Below are 14,020 nucleotides of genomic sequence, written 5' to 3'. Positions count from 1 at the left end.
GTGGGAGGCACTCAGGCTTCCTCCCTGGTCCAGGCCCTTGGGGTCAGGTAAACACCACTGACCCCATGCCCATCCTCAGGCCTGCACCCCCGTCCATCTCCCACCACGCCCCCCTATGCCCTGAGATCCCTGGCCATCTGTCTGTCCCTCACACGTTTTTTTTCCAACTCAGAATCTTTGCTGTTTGTCCAACATTCCCCAAGCCCTCTGCTGTCCCAAGTTCTTCCCCGCACTTCATCCATCATGGATTAGCTCCCATGATCCTTGGCGCCAGTACCACCTCCTGCAAGAAGCCCTCGGTGATTACTCCTTCCAACACAGTCCCCTGTGACTTCACCATGTTCCTCCGGCTGTGTACCAGCCACCGCCACCCACTAGAGTGTGTGTGCCACAAGGACGGGGCGCTGCTCCTTCCTTATTGCTTTAGGGACTGAACACAGCACAAGCAGGTGCAGAATAAAGATTTCTCAAATGAATGAGTGACTTGCGCTCCTCCTCTCCTTCAAGACTTCACAGCTCAGGGGTCACCTGATTCAGGCCTGTCTCCCTCACACTGTGCCAGGCTGAGGACTTGAACTCAGGGCCTAGGTGCTGTCCCTGAGCTTTTATCTGCTCAAGGCTGGCGCTCTATCACTTGAGTCATAGCTCCACTTCCTGCTTTTTGGTGGGTCATTGGGGATGAGTCACACAGCCTGTTCACACACACACACACACACACACACACACACTGGCTTTGAACCAGGATCCACAGATCTCAGCCTCCTGAGTAGCTAAGATTGCAGGTTCAACCCACTCTCCCCAACCTATAAGTACTCAAGAACACACAGACATAGCCGAGCACCGGTGGCTCACGCCTGTCATCCTAGCTACTCAGGAGGCTGAGATCTGAGGATCACAGTTCAAAGCCAGCCTGGGCAGGAAAGGCCGTGAAACTCTTATCTCCAATAAATCACCAGAAAACCGGAAGTGGAGCTGTGGCTCAAGTGGTAGAGTGCCAGCCTTGAGCTGAAGAGCTGAGGGACAGCGCCCAGGCCGAGTTCAAGCCCCATGATGGACAAAACAAAACAAAAAAACAACGAAGAACACACAGACAGGAAAACAAGAAAACAGAATCACTCTTAACACAGTTAACAAGTACTGAAGGATGCGATGCTGGGTGCCAGGCACGCCCCCAGCCCACCCCAGCAGGCTGGAGCCTGTGTCTGATCTCACCCGGCCCCCAGCCCACCCCAGCAGGCTGGAGCCCGTGTCTGATCTCACCCGGCCCCCAGCCCACCCCAGCAGGCTGGAGCCTGTGTCTGATCACCAGGTGGCTGAGGATGTGTGGGGGGGGCGGGGGGGGGTCCTCCACAGTGCACAGGTCACCTGGCACAGGGACAGGGCCCAGAGCCCGCACTCCCAGATGGAGCCCCTCCGGCTCTTGCCTGCCCCTCCCACCCCGCCCCTCCCCTCCCTCCCCTCATCCCACATCCCCCTTCCCCATCCTCTTGCCCCGCCCTCTGCTCTCGCCCCGCCCTCCGACGCTCGCCCTGCCCTCGAATAGCCCCGCCCACCTCTTGCTCCGCCCCCTCCTCTCGCCACGCCCACGCTCCCTGCTCGCCACGCCCCTCGTCGCCGCTCGCCACGCCCCTCCGCTCGCCACGCCCCTCCGCTCGCCACGCCCCCTCGTCGCCGCTCGCCACGCCCCTCCGCTCGCCGCGCCCATGCTCCCTGCTCGCCACGCCCCTCGTCGCCGCTCGCCACGCCCCTCCGCTCGCCACGCCCCTCCGCTCGCCACGCCCCTCCGCTCGCCGCGCCCCTGGCGGTCCGCACACTCCGGCTTTAGCGGGTTCAGGAGAACCCCCACCACCGCGGACCTGAGAGGAGCCCGCGCACCCCCAGCTCCGGGTCCCTGGACGGAAGGCCATGGACGTCCGCCTGGCGTCGACGCGGCCGCCGCCGCTGCTGCTGCTGCTGCTGCTGCTGCCGCTGCTGCCAGGTACGGGCGCGGCGCTCCGGGACGGGGACCGGGCTGCGGGAGACATCGGGGATCGGGGACACCGGGAGCAGGGAAGGGACTGCCCAGGGCGCAGAGGGGACCGGGATAGGAGAGAGAACTCGGGGGACACGGGGTGCCGGGACCTGGGAAGGGAGCGGGGCGGGGCCCGGGTACAAAGGGGACGCGCTGGAGAGCGGGGGTCGGGGCCCTGGAGAGCGGGGTCGGGGCGGCGCTGGAGAGCGGGGGTCGGGGCTCTGGAGAGCGGGGTCGGGGCGGCGCTGGAGAGCGGGGTCGGGGCTCTGGAGAGCGGGGGTCGGGGCGCTGGAGAGCGGGGTCGGGGCGCTGGAGAGCGGGGTCGGGGCGGCGCTGGAGAGCGGGGTCGGGGCTCTGGAGAGCGGGGTCGGGGCGGCGCTGGAGAGCGGGGTCGGGGCGCTGGAGAGCGGGGGTCGGGGCGCGGCCCTGGAGAGCGGGGTCGGGGCGGCGCTGGAGAGCGGGGTCGGGGCTCTGGAGAGCGGGGTCGGGGCGCGGCGCTGGAGAACGGGATCCGGGTCGGGGCGGCGGCCCCGGCGGGCGGCGCGGCGGGCTCGGGGTTCGGGGGCGCGGGCCGAGCCCAGATCTCGGCCGCGGGTTGGGGCGCTGGGGTCCCGAGCGGCCGCCGCCCCACGCCCTTCTCACCGGCTGGGCTCCGGCGCCTCGAGTGAGAACAAGTGGCGGGAGAGGGCGAGGCCGCCGGGGAGGAGGCGTCGTCTCCGGGCGGAGCCGGGCGTAGAGGGCGGCCCCGCGCCCCGGCCCCGCGCCCGGATCCCCGAGCCCCGGCCCCGCGCCCCGGCCCCGCGCCCGGATCCCCGCCCCGGCCCCCGCCCCGGCTCGCGCCCCGGCCCCGCGCCCCGGCCCCCGCCCCGGCTCGCGCCCCGGCCCCGCGCCCCGGCCCCGCGCCCGGATCCCCGCGCCCCGGCCCCGCGCCCCGGCCCCCGCCCCGGCCCCCGTCCCGGCCCCCGCCCCGGCCCCGCGCCCCGGCCCCGCGCCCCTGCCCCCGCCCCGGGACCCCCGTCCCGGCCTCCGCCCCGGCCCCGCGCCCCGGCCTCGCCTCTCTGCCCGGTCTGCCCCGAGAGCCTCCCCGCCGACCTCCCGGGCCTCGGAGGACCGGCCCGCTGCCGGGAGCCCCGGGCCGGCCGCGAGGGGCCCCGTGGGCGCGGAGGGCGTCTGCCGAGGCGCCCCCTGAACCGGGCGGAGCCGGGCCGGGCCGCGCGCTGCCACCCCAGCCGCTCAGGAGGCTGAGATGCGAGGGTCGCGGTCCATACCGACTTGGGCCGGAAGCTCCGTGGGGTTCGTCTCCACCCGGACCCCCAAAGCCAGACGTGGTGAGGAGCACCGGGCCTCGAGCGAGAAAGCCCAGGGAGAGGCTGGGAAGGTGGCTCAGTGGCAGAGCGCTTGCCTTGCATGCATGAGGCCCTGGGTTCGATTCCTCAGCACAACATAAGCAGAAAAAGCCGGAAGTGGCGCTGTGGCTCAAGTGGTAGAGCACTAGCCTTAAGCTGAAGAGCTGAGGGACAGCGCCCAGGCCCAGAGTTCAGGCCCCATGACCGGCATATGCGCGCACACGCGCGCGCACCGGGCTGGAGCTGGGGGTTCAAACATGGCTCACGCTGGAGATGGAGGCAGCCAGCCTCGGATCTGGCTTCTAGAAAGGCCGGTGGCCACAGCAGGAGCGGGGCTGGGCTGGGACTCCCGCGCCGGCGAGGGAGCCCGGGGCGGAAAGAGCCGTCCCCGCCTCCGAGAAGGAAACGGAGGCCGCGGGGATCGGGGAGCCCCGCGCGCCCCGCGGGGTGGGGGGGAGGCCGGGCCGCGGTGACCCGCGCCCGCCCGCAGCCGCCCGCGCCTCCGAGGCGGAGTTCCGGCTGTTCGAGCACCTGTTCGCCGACTACAACGAGATCATCCGGCCCGTGGCCAACGTGTCGGACCCGGTGATCATCCAGTTCGAGGTGTCCATGTCCCAGCTGGTGAAGGTGGTGAGTGCGGGCGCGGGCGCGGGGCGCGGGGAGGGGCGGGGGCGCGGCTCCAGAGCCCCGAGCCACCCGCGCCCGTGCTTCCCTGTCTCCCTCTCCAGGACGAGGTCAATCAGATCATGGAGACCAACCTGTGGCTCAAGCAGGTGCGTGGCCGGGGGGCGCCTCGACACTGCCGCCTGGCGGGGGGCCTCGGAGCTGCGGCCGCTCGCCCGGGGACCCGCCCGGGGGACCCAGCGCCCTCGCCAGCACCCCACGACCCTCCTCCTCCTGTGGCCGTGGCCTCACCTGTCCCCCGCCCGTGGGGTCCAGAGCTCCGTCCCAAGAGCCTTTCAAGCCCCCTCCACCCCCCTCACCCTCCTCCCTTGAGGGACTTGAATTCAGGCACTGTCCTTACTTGAGCCACAGCACCACTTCTAGCTTTTTCTGTATGTGGTACTGAGGAATCGAACCCAGGGCTCCATGCGAGCTAGGCAAGCACTCTACCACTGAGACACATCTCCCTCCCTCCCTCCTTCCCTCCCTTCTTCCCTTCCTTCCCCAGTGCTTGGGCTTGAACTCAGGGCCTGGGAGCTGTCACTGAGTTCCTTTTGCTCAAGGCTAGTGCTCTAGCATTTGAGCTACAGCTCCACTTTCAGCTTTTTTGGGTGTTAATTGAAGATAAAAGTCCTGCAATGCTAAAATACTCAGGAGGCTGAGATCTGAGGATCACAGTTCAATCTTTTTTTTTCTTTTTTGTCGGTCGTGGGGCTTGAACTCTGGGCCTGGGCCCTGTCCCTCAGCTCTTCAGCTCAAGGCGAGCGCTCTACCACTTGAGCCACAGCACCACTTCCTGAGGATCACAGTTCAAAGCTAGCCCAGGCAGGAAAGTTCGTGAGACTCATCTCCAATGCTAGAATGGGAAGAGTGGCTCAGTGGTAGAGTGCCAGCTGTGAGCAATGTTGCCAGGCTCTGAGTACAAACTCCACAACTGACTGGGGGTCGGGGGGAGGGGAGGTTCCACAGACTTTCCTGCCAGGCTGGCTTCAAACCACAATCCTCAGGTCTCAGCCTCCTGAGTAGCTGGGATTACAGGTGTGAGCACCAGCATTTGGGTGGAAGGCATCTTCTTAGTAGAGTTTGAAGACTTCTCTGAAAAAGACACACACACACACACACACACACACACAAGTATGTAGTAATTTTATTGTTATTATTAAGGTGTTGTACAGAGAAGTTACCATTTCATAAGTCAGGGAATAAGTACAATTCTTTTTGGACAAAGTCACCCTTTGCGTTCTCAATATGTAAATCTAGGCTGGGATTCCAGGGGTTTGTGCCACCACCCTGGGCCTGAAGAGTGATTTAAACAGCAGGAGCTCAATGTATGGGTTTGGAATAGTGTTACAGTCCAGGAAGTGACCCCAGATAGCTCTAGTCAAGGGCTATGCTGTCTGAATTGTGGGGGGATGGGTCCCCTCAGGGTGGGAGGTAGGGCAGCTGGCAGACGCAGCCCCAGGCCAGCAAATGGTCATTCTGTGGTCAGTGGCAGGGGTGCCAGCAAGAATGAAGCCAGCCTGGTCCTTCCGGACCCCCTTTTCCCCCAGATCTGGAATGATTACAAGCTCAAATGGAACCCCTCAGACTACAAAGGGGTGGAATTCATGCGGGTCCCCGTGGAGAAGATCTGGAAGCCCGACATTGTACTGTATAACAAGTAAGGTGCTGGGGGCGGGGTGCCCTCTCTCTTGGGGGCTGGCCAGGTTGGTCCTTTCCCCCCATCAGGGCTGACAGCTGGGGGCTTGGGGGTCTTCAGCTCTAGGGCCGATTCATGTTAGGCTGCAGCCATTACTTGAGCATCTACTATGCACAGCAACGTGCAAGGGGAGAGGGAATGCACAGGTAGCTGAGACCATGACATTGATGGGGATCTTGAAGGTCAAAGAGGCTCTGGGGGAGGGCGAGGGGGGGAGTGGAGAGGGGGGGGAGGGCGGGGGGGAGTGGAGAGGGGGGAGGAGGGTGGGGGGAGTGGAGAGGGGGGAGGAGGGCGGGGGGGGGGAGTGGAGAGGGGGGAGGAGGGCGGGGGGGAGTGGAGAGGGGGGAGGAGGGCGGGGGGGAGTGGAGAGGGGGGAGGAGGGCGGGGGGGGGGGAGTGGAGAGGGGGGAGTTGGTCATGGGCTGCCCAGTGAATAATCATTGAATCACTCATTTGGCAAGCAGTGAAGGGAGAAGGTGACACTCTCCAGGCAGAATTCACAGCTCCCTTGGGTCCCATTTCTGGTGCAGCCCCTCACAGCCCATACGTGCACACATCCCCTTGGCCAGAGGAGATGGGAGCAGGGGACAGTAACTAAATTTAATTTCCCCTTCCCCCCCTCCCCCTCCAGCTGCCTTAAACACCTGCTTCCACAACAATCCTCCTTGTGTTTAATGAAAGCGGTTGGGGATCCCTGTCTGACCTTTGGGGGCGTCTGGGGTTTAGAAGGAATGAGCGAGGTATCCCAGGGAAGAGGGGCATGGCAGGTGATGAGTTGGGCGGGGCTCTGGGCCTCAGCATCCCATTGGTAAATGGGATGTCACCCTCCCCCCCACCCCCCACCCCCCCCAACCCCCCACCCCGTTCATGGGGCCTGAACTCTGGGCCTGGGCGCTGTCCCTCAGCTCTTCAGCTCATGGCTAGCACTCTACCACTTGAGCCACAGCGCCACTTCCAGCTTTTGGCTTTTTTCTTATGTGGTGCTGAGGAATCGAACCCAGGGCCTCAGGCATGCAAGGCAAGCGCTCTACCACTGAGCCACCTTCCCAGCCCCGTGACATCACATTTAACACCGTGCCATGCTACATCGCTGCTGATTTTTTGTTGTCGTTAACTTTAAATTTTTTTCATTATCCTTAAGCACTTGTACTAAGAGGTTTCCATTCAACGTGTCATTTTGTGAGCGCAGTGCTTGAATTCAGGGCCTGGTGCTATCTCTGAGCTTTTTCTGCTCAAGCCTCTACTATTTGAGCCACAGTTCCACTTCCAGCTTTGGGGTGGTTCATTGGAGATAAGAGTCTCATGGATTTGTCTGCCTGGGCTGGCTTTGAACTATGATCTTCAGATCTCAGCCTCCTTGGGTAGATAGGACTACATCAGTGTTCAGCTCCTTTTATCTTTGTTGTTGTTGTTCTGATCCTGGGGCTTGAACTCAGGGCCTGAACACTGTCCCTTAGCTTCTTTTGCTCAAGGCTGGCACTTTACCATTTGAATCACACCTCTACTTCTGTCTTTTGGTGGATCATTGGAGCTAAGACTCTTACAGATTTAGCTGCCTGGGCTGGCTTTGAACCACGATCCTCAGATCTCAGACCTCCTGAGTAGCTGGGATGACAGGCGTGAGCCACTAGCACCAGGCTCGTGTCCAGCATTCTTACCTGTTGAATTTGAAGCCTGGGCCAGGTAACAGGGAGGTGGTGACCCTGGTGCGCTGTGGCCCGGCCCCTGTGTGTCATTTCAGTGCCATTGGCGATTTCCAGGTGGATGACAAGACCAAAGCTTTGCTCAAATACACAGGAGAGGTGACCTGGATCCCTCCCGCCATCTTCAAAAGTTCCTGCAAAATCGACGTCACCTATTTCCCATTCGATTACCAAAACTGCACCATGAAGTTCGGTTCCTGGTCCTACGACAAAGCGAAAATCGATCTGGTTCTCATCGGCAATTCCATGAACCTCAAAGACTACTGGGAAAGCGGGGAATGGACCATCATCAAAGCCCCGGGGTATAAACACGACATTAAATACAACTGCTGTGAGGAGATCTACCCCGACATCACCTACTCGCTCTACATCCGGCGCCTGCCTTTGTTCTACACCATCAACCTCATCATCCCGTGCCTGCTCATCTCCTTCCTCACCCTGCTGGTCTTCTATCTGCCCTCCGACTGCGGCGAGAAGGTCACGCTCTGTATCTCCGTGCTGCTGTCCCTCACTGTCTTCCTGCTGGTCATCACCGAAACCATCCCGTCCACCTCTCTGGTCATCCCTCTGATCGGCGAGTACCTCTTGTTCACCATGATTTTCGTCACACTGTCCATCGTCATCACCGTGTTCGTGCTCAACGTGCACTACCGCACTCCCACCACGCACACCATGCCAGCCTGGGTGAAGACCGTCTTCTTGAACCTTCTCCCCAAAGTCATGTTCATGACCAGGCCGGTGGCCAGCACTGAGGGCAGCAGGCCCCCAGTCCCTGGGGCCTTCTCCGGGGCCGAGCTCGCCAATCTGAATTGTTTCAACCGCACCGATTCCAAAAGCTGTAAGCCAGGCTACCCGTGTCCCGACACCGCCTGCCCCGCCTGCCAGCACCGCAGGGTCAAGATCTCCAACTTCAGCGCCAACCTCACCAGAAGCTCCAGCTCCGAGTCTGTCGACGCCGCTCTGTCCCTCTCCGCTCTGTCACCTGAAATCAGAGACGCCATCCACAGCGTCAAGTACATCGCAGAAAACATGAAAGCGCAGAATGAGGCTAAGGAGGTAGAGATTCTAATTACTGTATCTGAATAACACATGGTGGTTAGTCATCCAATGCACACTTGCGTGTTCCTTGTGCAGCAAGGGGGATTGGGTGGGGGGCTGAAGAAATGACTCCGAGCTGGGTGTGATAGCACATTCCTGTAATCCCAGCTACTCAAGAGGCTAAGGATAGGAGGATCACAGTTCCAACAGTTACTGACACTGTATTCAAAACATAAGCTGGGCTAAGGGTCAGTGGCTCACGCCTGTCATCCTAGCTACTCAGGAGGCTGAGATCTTAGGATCATGGTTCAAAGCCAGCCCAGGCAGGAAAGTTTGTGAGATTCTTATCTCCAATTAACCACCAGAAGTGGCACTGTAGCTCAAGTGGTAGAGCTTTCGCCTTGAGCTGAAGAGCTGAGGGACAGCGCCCAGGCCGAGAGTTCAAGCCCCACTACTGACATTTTAAAAAAATACCTGGGCATGGAGGCATACACCTGTACTCCCAGCTATTTGGGGAGGCGGAGGCAAGAGGATCATGGTCTGAGGTCTGCCTTTAAAAAAAAAAAAAAAAAAAAAAAACAAAAATAAAACAACAGAAGGTCCTGTCTGGAAAAAAAAAAAAACTTAACCTAAAAGCAAAAGGTTCTGGAGGTGAGGCCCAACTGGTAGATTGCTTGGCTTTCAAGCTTCAGTATAAGAAGAAAAGAAGGAAGGAAGGACTGAGTTAGACTTTGGAGTCAGAAGCTGTGCTCAGACTGCTATTTCCATGGGTGCATTAGCTACTTCATCATGTACAAAATGCGATGATAAAGCTGAGTACGTAGATTAATTAAAGGTGTGAGTTACCAGGGTCCAGCTGGTAGAGAATGCAGGCATTCTCTACTCTTGCCATATGCACCTTTTTTTTTTTCTGTCGGTTGTGGGGCCTGAACTCTGGGCCTGGGCGCTGTCCCTCAGCTCTTCAGCTCAAGATTAGTGCTTTACCACTTGAGCCATAGCACCACTTCTGGCTTTTTCTGCTTATGTGGTGCTGAGGAATCAAACCCAGGGCCTTATGCATGCAAGGCAAGCGCTCTACCATTGCGCCACCTTCACAGCCCCTACCATACGCACTTTTAAAATGATCTTTTAATTAATTTTTGTTGTTGTTGTTGGTAGTGGGGCTTGAACTCTGGGCTTGGGTGCTGTCCCTAAGCTCTTCAGCTCAAGGCGAATGCTCTACCACTTGAGCCACAGCGCCACTTCCATTTTTTTCTGGTGATTAAGTGGATTTAACAGTCTCACAGGCTCTTGCCCTGGCTGGCTTGGAATAATGATCCTCAGATCTCAGCCTCCTGAGTAGCTAGGATGACAGGTGTAAGCCACCAGCACCTGGCTTTAAAAATGATTTCTTTTATGTTCCTGCTGGTACTAGGGCTTGAACTCAGGGCCTCGATGCATCCCTTAACATTTTCATTAAGGCTAGCACTCTACCCTTGAGTCACAGCTCTACATCTAGCTTTTTGGTGGTTCATTGGTGATTAGAGTCTTATGGACTTTTCTGCTTGGGCTGGCTTTGAACCTCAGTCCTCAGGCCTCAGCCTCCTGAGTAGCTGGGATTTCAAGTGTGAGCTACTAGTATCTGGCCTCTAGCATAGTGGAAACAAAAAATGCTTTTGATTCAAGCAGCTCCCAGGAGAAGGAGACAGGTTCTGAGAAGTCTGGACAACAATGGAATCAGAGGTGAGAGATAGCCATGAGCTCATTGTTCACAGACAAAAATCAGTTAACCATGGAAGTGGCATTGTGACTCAAGTGGTAGAGCACTAGCTTGAGCACAGAGAGGCTCAGGACAGAGCCCAGACCCTGAGTTCAAGCTGGTTTTTATTGCGCAAAAAACAAAAGCAAACCAAAAAAACTTGCTGGGTACCAGTGGCTCACGCCTATAATCCTAGCTACTCAGGAGGCTGAGATCTGAGCATCACAGTTCAAAGCCAGCCCTGGGGCAGGAAAGTCCATGACATTCTTATTTCCAATGAACCGGCAAAGAAGCCAGAAGTGGAACTGTGGCTCATATGGTAGAGTGCTAGCCTTGAGCCAACACAGCCCAGGGCCCTGAGTTCAAGCTTGGCACCAAAAAAAAAAAAAACCACCCCAAAATAGAACAAAAGAAAAACCCCAGTCAAATGGAAGCCAGAGACTAAGGAAACTGAGCTATTTCTGCAGAACTGTGAGCCATGCAAGGTACTTGCTCTCTCGTGAGCAGGAAGAAACCCCTCAGGCAGCTCTTGAGTCCTGTCAGGCCTGAGCCCACAGCCTTTATTTTTATTTTAATGCCAGTCCTAGGGCTTGAACTCAGGGCCTGGGCGCTGTCCTTGAGCTTTTTCACTCAAGCCTGGTGCTCTACCACTTGAACCACACCTCCACTGCTGGGTTTGGGCTGTTTAATTTGTATAAGTCTCTCCGATTTGTCTACCCGGGCTGGCTTTGGACCACAGTCCTCAGATCCCAGCCTCCTGAGTAGCTAGGATGACAGGTGTGAGCCACCCAGAACACTGTCCTAACTAGATTCTAACCTTACAATGACTCTCTGTGTTATGGAGAGGACCAGGACACTGCAGCCCGTCAGGGTGAAATACAGTCTACAGCCTCCAGCCTTGTGTCAGTGCATGTAATTGAATCACAGAAATTACAGGCTGCCTCTTATGTGATTATTGCTTCAAATCAATGGATGCATGCCCCACCCCCTCAATTTAATTATGCTTTCTTTGCTCTCTGGATTGCTGGAGTTTAATTGCTCTTCCTTCCTGTCTGAACACTAAATTGAAGCTGTATTATGTACAATAAGTCTTGCTCTCTTTCTCTACCCCCTCCTCTTTCTCTTGCCTGCTCTCATACTGGTACTGAACTGGCTTGAACTCAGGGCCTTGTGTGCTGACTTTATCACTCAAGGCTGGTGCTCTATCAGCTGAGCCACACCTCCACTTCCAGCTTATTGTTGATTCATCAGAGATAAGATTCTCTTGGATTTGTCTACCTGGCTTGGCTTGGAACCTTGATCCTCAGATCTCAGGAAGATTACAGGTGTGCACTATGATGCTCGGCTGTCTTATATTCCTGCAATTTCAGCAATTATCCTGGTGTTCAGCCTATTTGGTCTGTGTATCAGATTCCAGTTGAAGATGGGGGTGTTGGGGCTGGGAAGGTGGCTCAGTGGAAGAGTACACTTGCCTCGCATGCATGAGGCCCTGGGTTCAATTCCTTAGCACCACATAAGCAGAAAAAGCCAGAAGTGGCACTGTGGCTTAAGTGGTAGAACACTAGCCTTGAGCTGAGGAGCTGAGGGACAGCACACAGGCCCAGAGTTCAGGCCCCACGACCAACCAAAAAAAAAAAGAAGAAGACGGGGGTGTATAAGGTGGAGCCAAGGGAAAGAGAGGGATGGTTGGGCTTGTCTGGTCCTTTTCTTTTTTTTTTAACTTTTGGAACATATGGTGGAAGGTATTAGCAGTGAGCGCCGGTGAGCAATAAAGCTCAAAGACAGCACCGAGGCCCTGAGTTCAAGCCCCAAGACTAACACACACACACACACACACACACACACATGCAGTAGAATACTTGCTTAGCAAGTGCAAAATTCTAAGTTCAAACTCCAGAATCAAACAAGAAGAAAGAGAGAGAGGAGGTAAGGAAGGAGGGAAATTTATAAAGTTGGGTGTGGTAGTTCACACCTCTAGTTCCAGCAAAGGGAAGCTGAAGAAGGTGGTTTGAAAGCCTGGCCTGCTGACATGGCTTATTCATGCCTGTTTCTCCATTGCCTAGAGTTGACCATGATAATTTCCTGAGACCACATAGTTTAGAAGAAAACAAAAAGCCAGGCGCTGGTGGCTCATGTCTGTCATCCTAGCTATTCAGGAGGCTGAGATCGGAGGATTACAGTTCAAAGCCAGCCTGGGCAGGAAAAGCTGTGAGACTTTCACCTCTAATGAACCACCTAAAAAATGGAAATGGTGCTGTGGCTCAAAGTGGTAGAGCACTAGCCTTGAGCAAAAAAAAAAACAAAGAATCTCAGGGATACCACCTAGGCCCTGAGTTCAAACTTCATGACCAACCCTCCCTCCACCTCCCCTCCACCCCCCCCCCCAAAAAAGCCTTCTGCATCCTGAAGATAACATGGGCTTTTCAGCTCCTGCTGTAGAATGACGTCTTCAATGAAAATGCATTCATTTTGTGGCTTTGGTTGGTTTTCAGATTCAAGATGACTGGAAGTACGTCGCCATGGTGATCGACCGCATCTTTCTGTGGCTCTTCATCCTCGTGTGCATCCTGGGGACCGCGGGCCTGTTCTTGCAGCCTCTGATGGCCAAGGAGGATGCGTGAGCCCAGAACCCTGTGTCTGATGCTCACTGTGCACCTGCAGCTGAGGGAGGCTGTTCTTAATAGCAACGCATTTCCTGTGATCAAGCTACCCAGCTTTGTTGTTGGCCCTTCAAGATTTTTTTTTCAATTCTAGTTAAGTTTGGGCAAAAAAAAAAAAAGATGCATGAAAAAGGTCAAGAGTATTTATTACACAGAAATGAATATTTCAACTCACGTTTGGGGAGAGGGGAAGAAAAGCATGATACAACCAGGCACTGGTGGCTTATTTCTAATCCTAGAGACTCAGGAGGCTGAGATCAGAGGATTGTGGTTTGAAGCCAGTCCAGGCAGACAAAACCAAGACTTTTTTTTTTTTTGCCAGTCCTGGGGCTTGAACTCAGGGCCTGGGCACTGTCCCTGAGCTGCTTTTGCTCAAGGCTAGCACTCTACCACTTGAGCCACAGCACCACTTCCAGCTTTTTCTGTGTATGTGGTACTGAGGAATCGAACCCAGGGCTTCATGCGTGTTAGACAAGCACTCTACTAAGCCACCTTCCTAGCCCCCAAACCAAGACTCTTATTTCCAATTAGCCAGCAAAAAGCTGGAAGTAGAGGTGTAGTTCAAGTGGTAGAGTGCCAGCCTTGAGCAACAAGGGCCAAATAAGAGCATGAGATTCTGAGTTCTAGCCCAGGACAGACACACGCCCGCACACACATGCACGTGTGTGTGCACACATGCACACACAGAGTTTTGTACTTTACACTCTGAAGAACTGACAGTTGGTGGTAATTCATAAGGACCCCCTGCCCTGCCCCAAATATTCATTCTACCAGCCATGATTTTCCTAAGCAAGATTAAAACTGACCTTTGCCCAGCCCGCTGTGACGCAACAAACCAAAAGGCAGAGTTTCAGAAAATGTATTGACATACAACCCCCCCAATCTTAATTCACAGGGACATCAGCATCTGGTTTGAATACAAATTAAGCTAACAGTTTTTCGCTATCCACACTCCATTAGCCAGCTCTTCCTTGTGATGACAAAATACCTGAGACAATGAGCTTAAGAAGAAGAAAGGTTCATGTGGGCTAGTGATTTCAGAGGCTCCACTTGGCCTGGCACTTTCGAGTCACTGCAGCAGGGAATGTGGCAGCCAGGAGGCAAAGGAGGAAGACAGTGCTGACATTCTAGGCCTTTCGGAAAGGGCAGACTCAACTGCCTGA

At 56.5% G+C, this 14,020-nt stretch overlaps 1 protein-coding gene across 1 annotated transcript; it reads left to right on the top strand.

Annotated features, from left to right (window-relative positions):
- The first annotated feature begins 1,876 nt into the window (after positions 1-1,876).
- Chrna3 (cholinergic receptor nicotinic alpha 3 subunit) lies at positions 1,877-12,961 on the top strand. The gene is made up of 6 exons (XM_042697712.1): positions 1,877-1,978; positions 3,848-3,987; positions 4,086-4,130; positions 5,571-5,680; positions 7,460-8,477; positions 12,690-12,961. Exons 1-6 carry the CDS (start codon positions 1,906-1,908, stop codon positions 12,816-12,818), a joined length of 1,515 nt encoding a protein of 504 aa, XP_042553646.1. The 5' UTR covers positions 1,877-1,905; the 3' UTR covers positions 12,819-12,961.
- Positions 12,962-14,020: the final 1,059 nt, after the last annotated feature.

This window comes from Dipodomys spectabilis, unplaced genomic scaffold (genome assembly GCF_019054845.1).
Source record: "Dipodomys spectabilis isolate Male_0828 unplaced genomic scaffold, ASM1905484v1 ptg000228l, whole genome shotgun sequence".
Classification (NCBI taxonomy): domain Eukaryota; kingdom Metazoa; phylum Chordata; class Mammalia; order Rodentia; family Heteromyidae; genus Dipodomys; species Dipodomys spectabilis.
Note: the sequence above shows the minus strand (reverse complement) of the source record. Positions and strands in the feature narration are given on the sequence as shown.

What these genes read in the sequence shown, in the direction of transcription:
- Chrna3 (XM_042697712.1), top strand. Translation starts at nt 1,906, where the DNA reads ATGGACGTCCGCCTGGCGTCGACGCGGCCGCCGCCGCTGCTGCTGCTG. An exon ending in GCTGCTGCCGCTGCTGCCAG is followed by an intron (nt 1,979 to 3,847) that starts GTACGGGCGCGG and finishes GCCCGCCCGCAG; the next exon opens with CCGCCCGCGCCTCCGAGGCG. An exon ending in GACATTGTACTGTATAACAA is followed by an intron (nt 5,681 to 7,459) that starts GTAAGGTGCTGG and finishes GTGTCATTTCAG; the next exon opens with TGCCATTGGCGATTTCCAGG.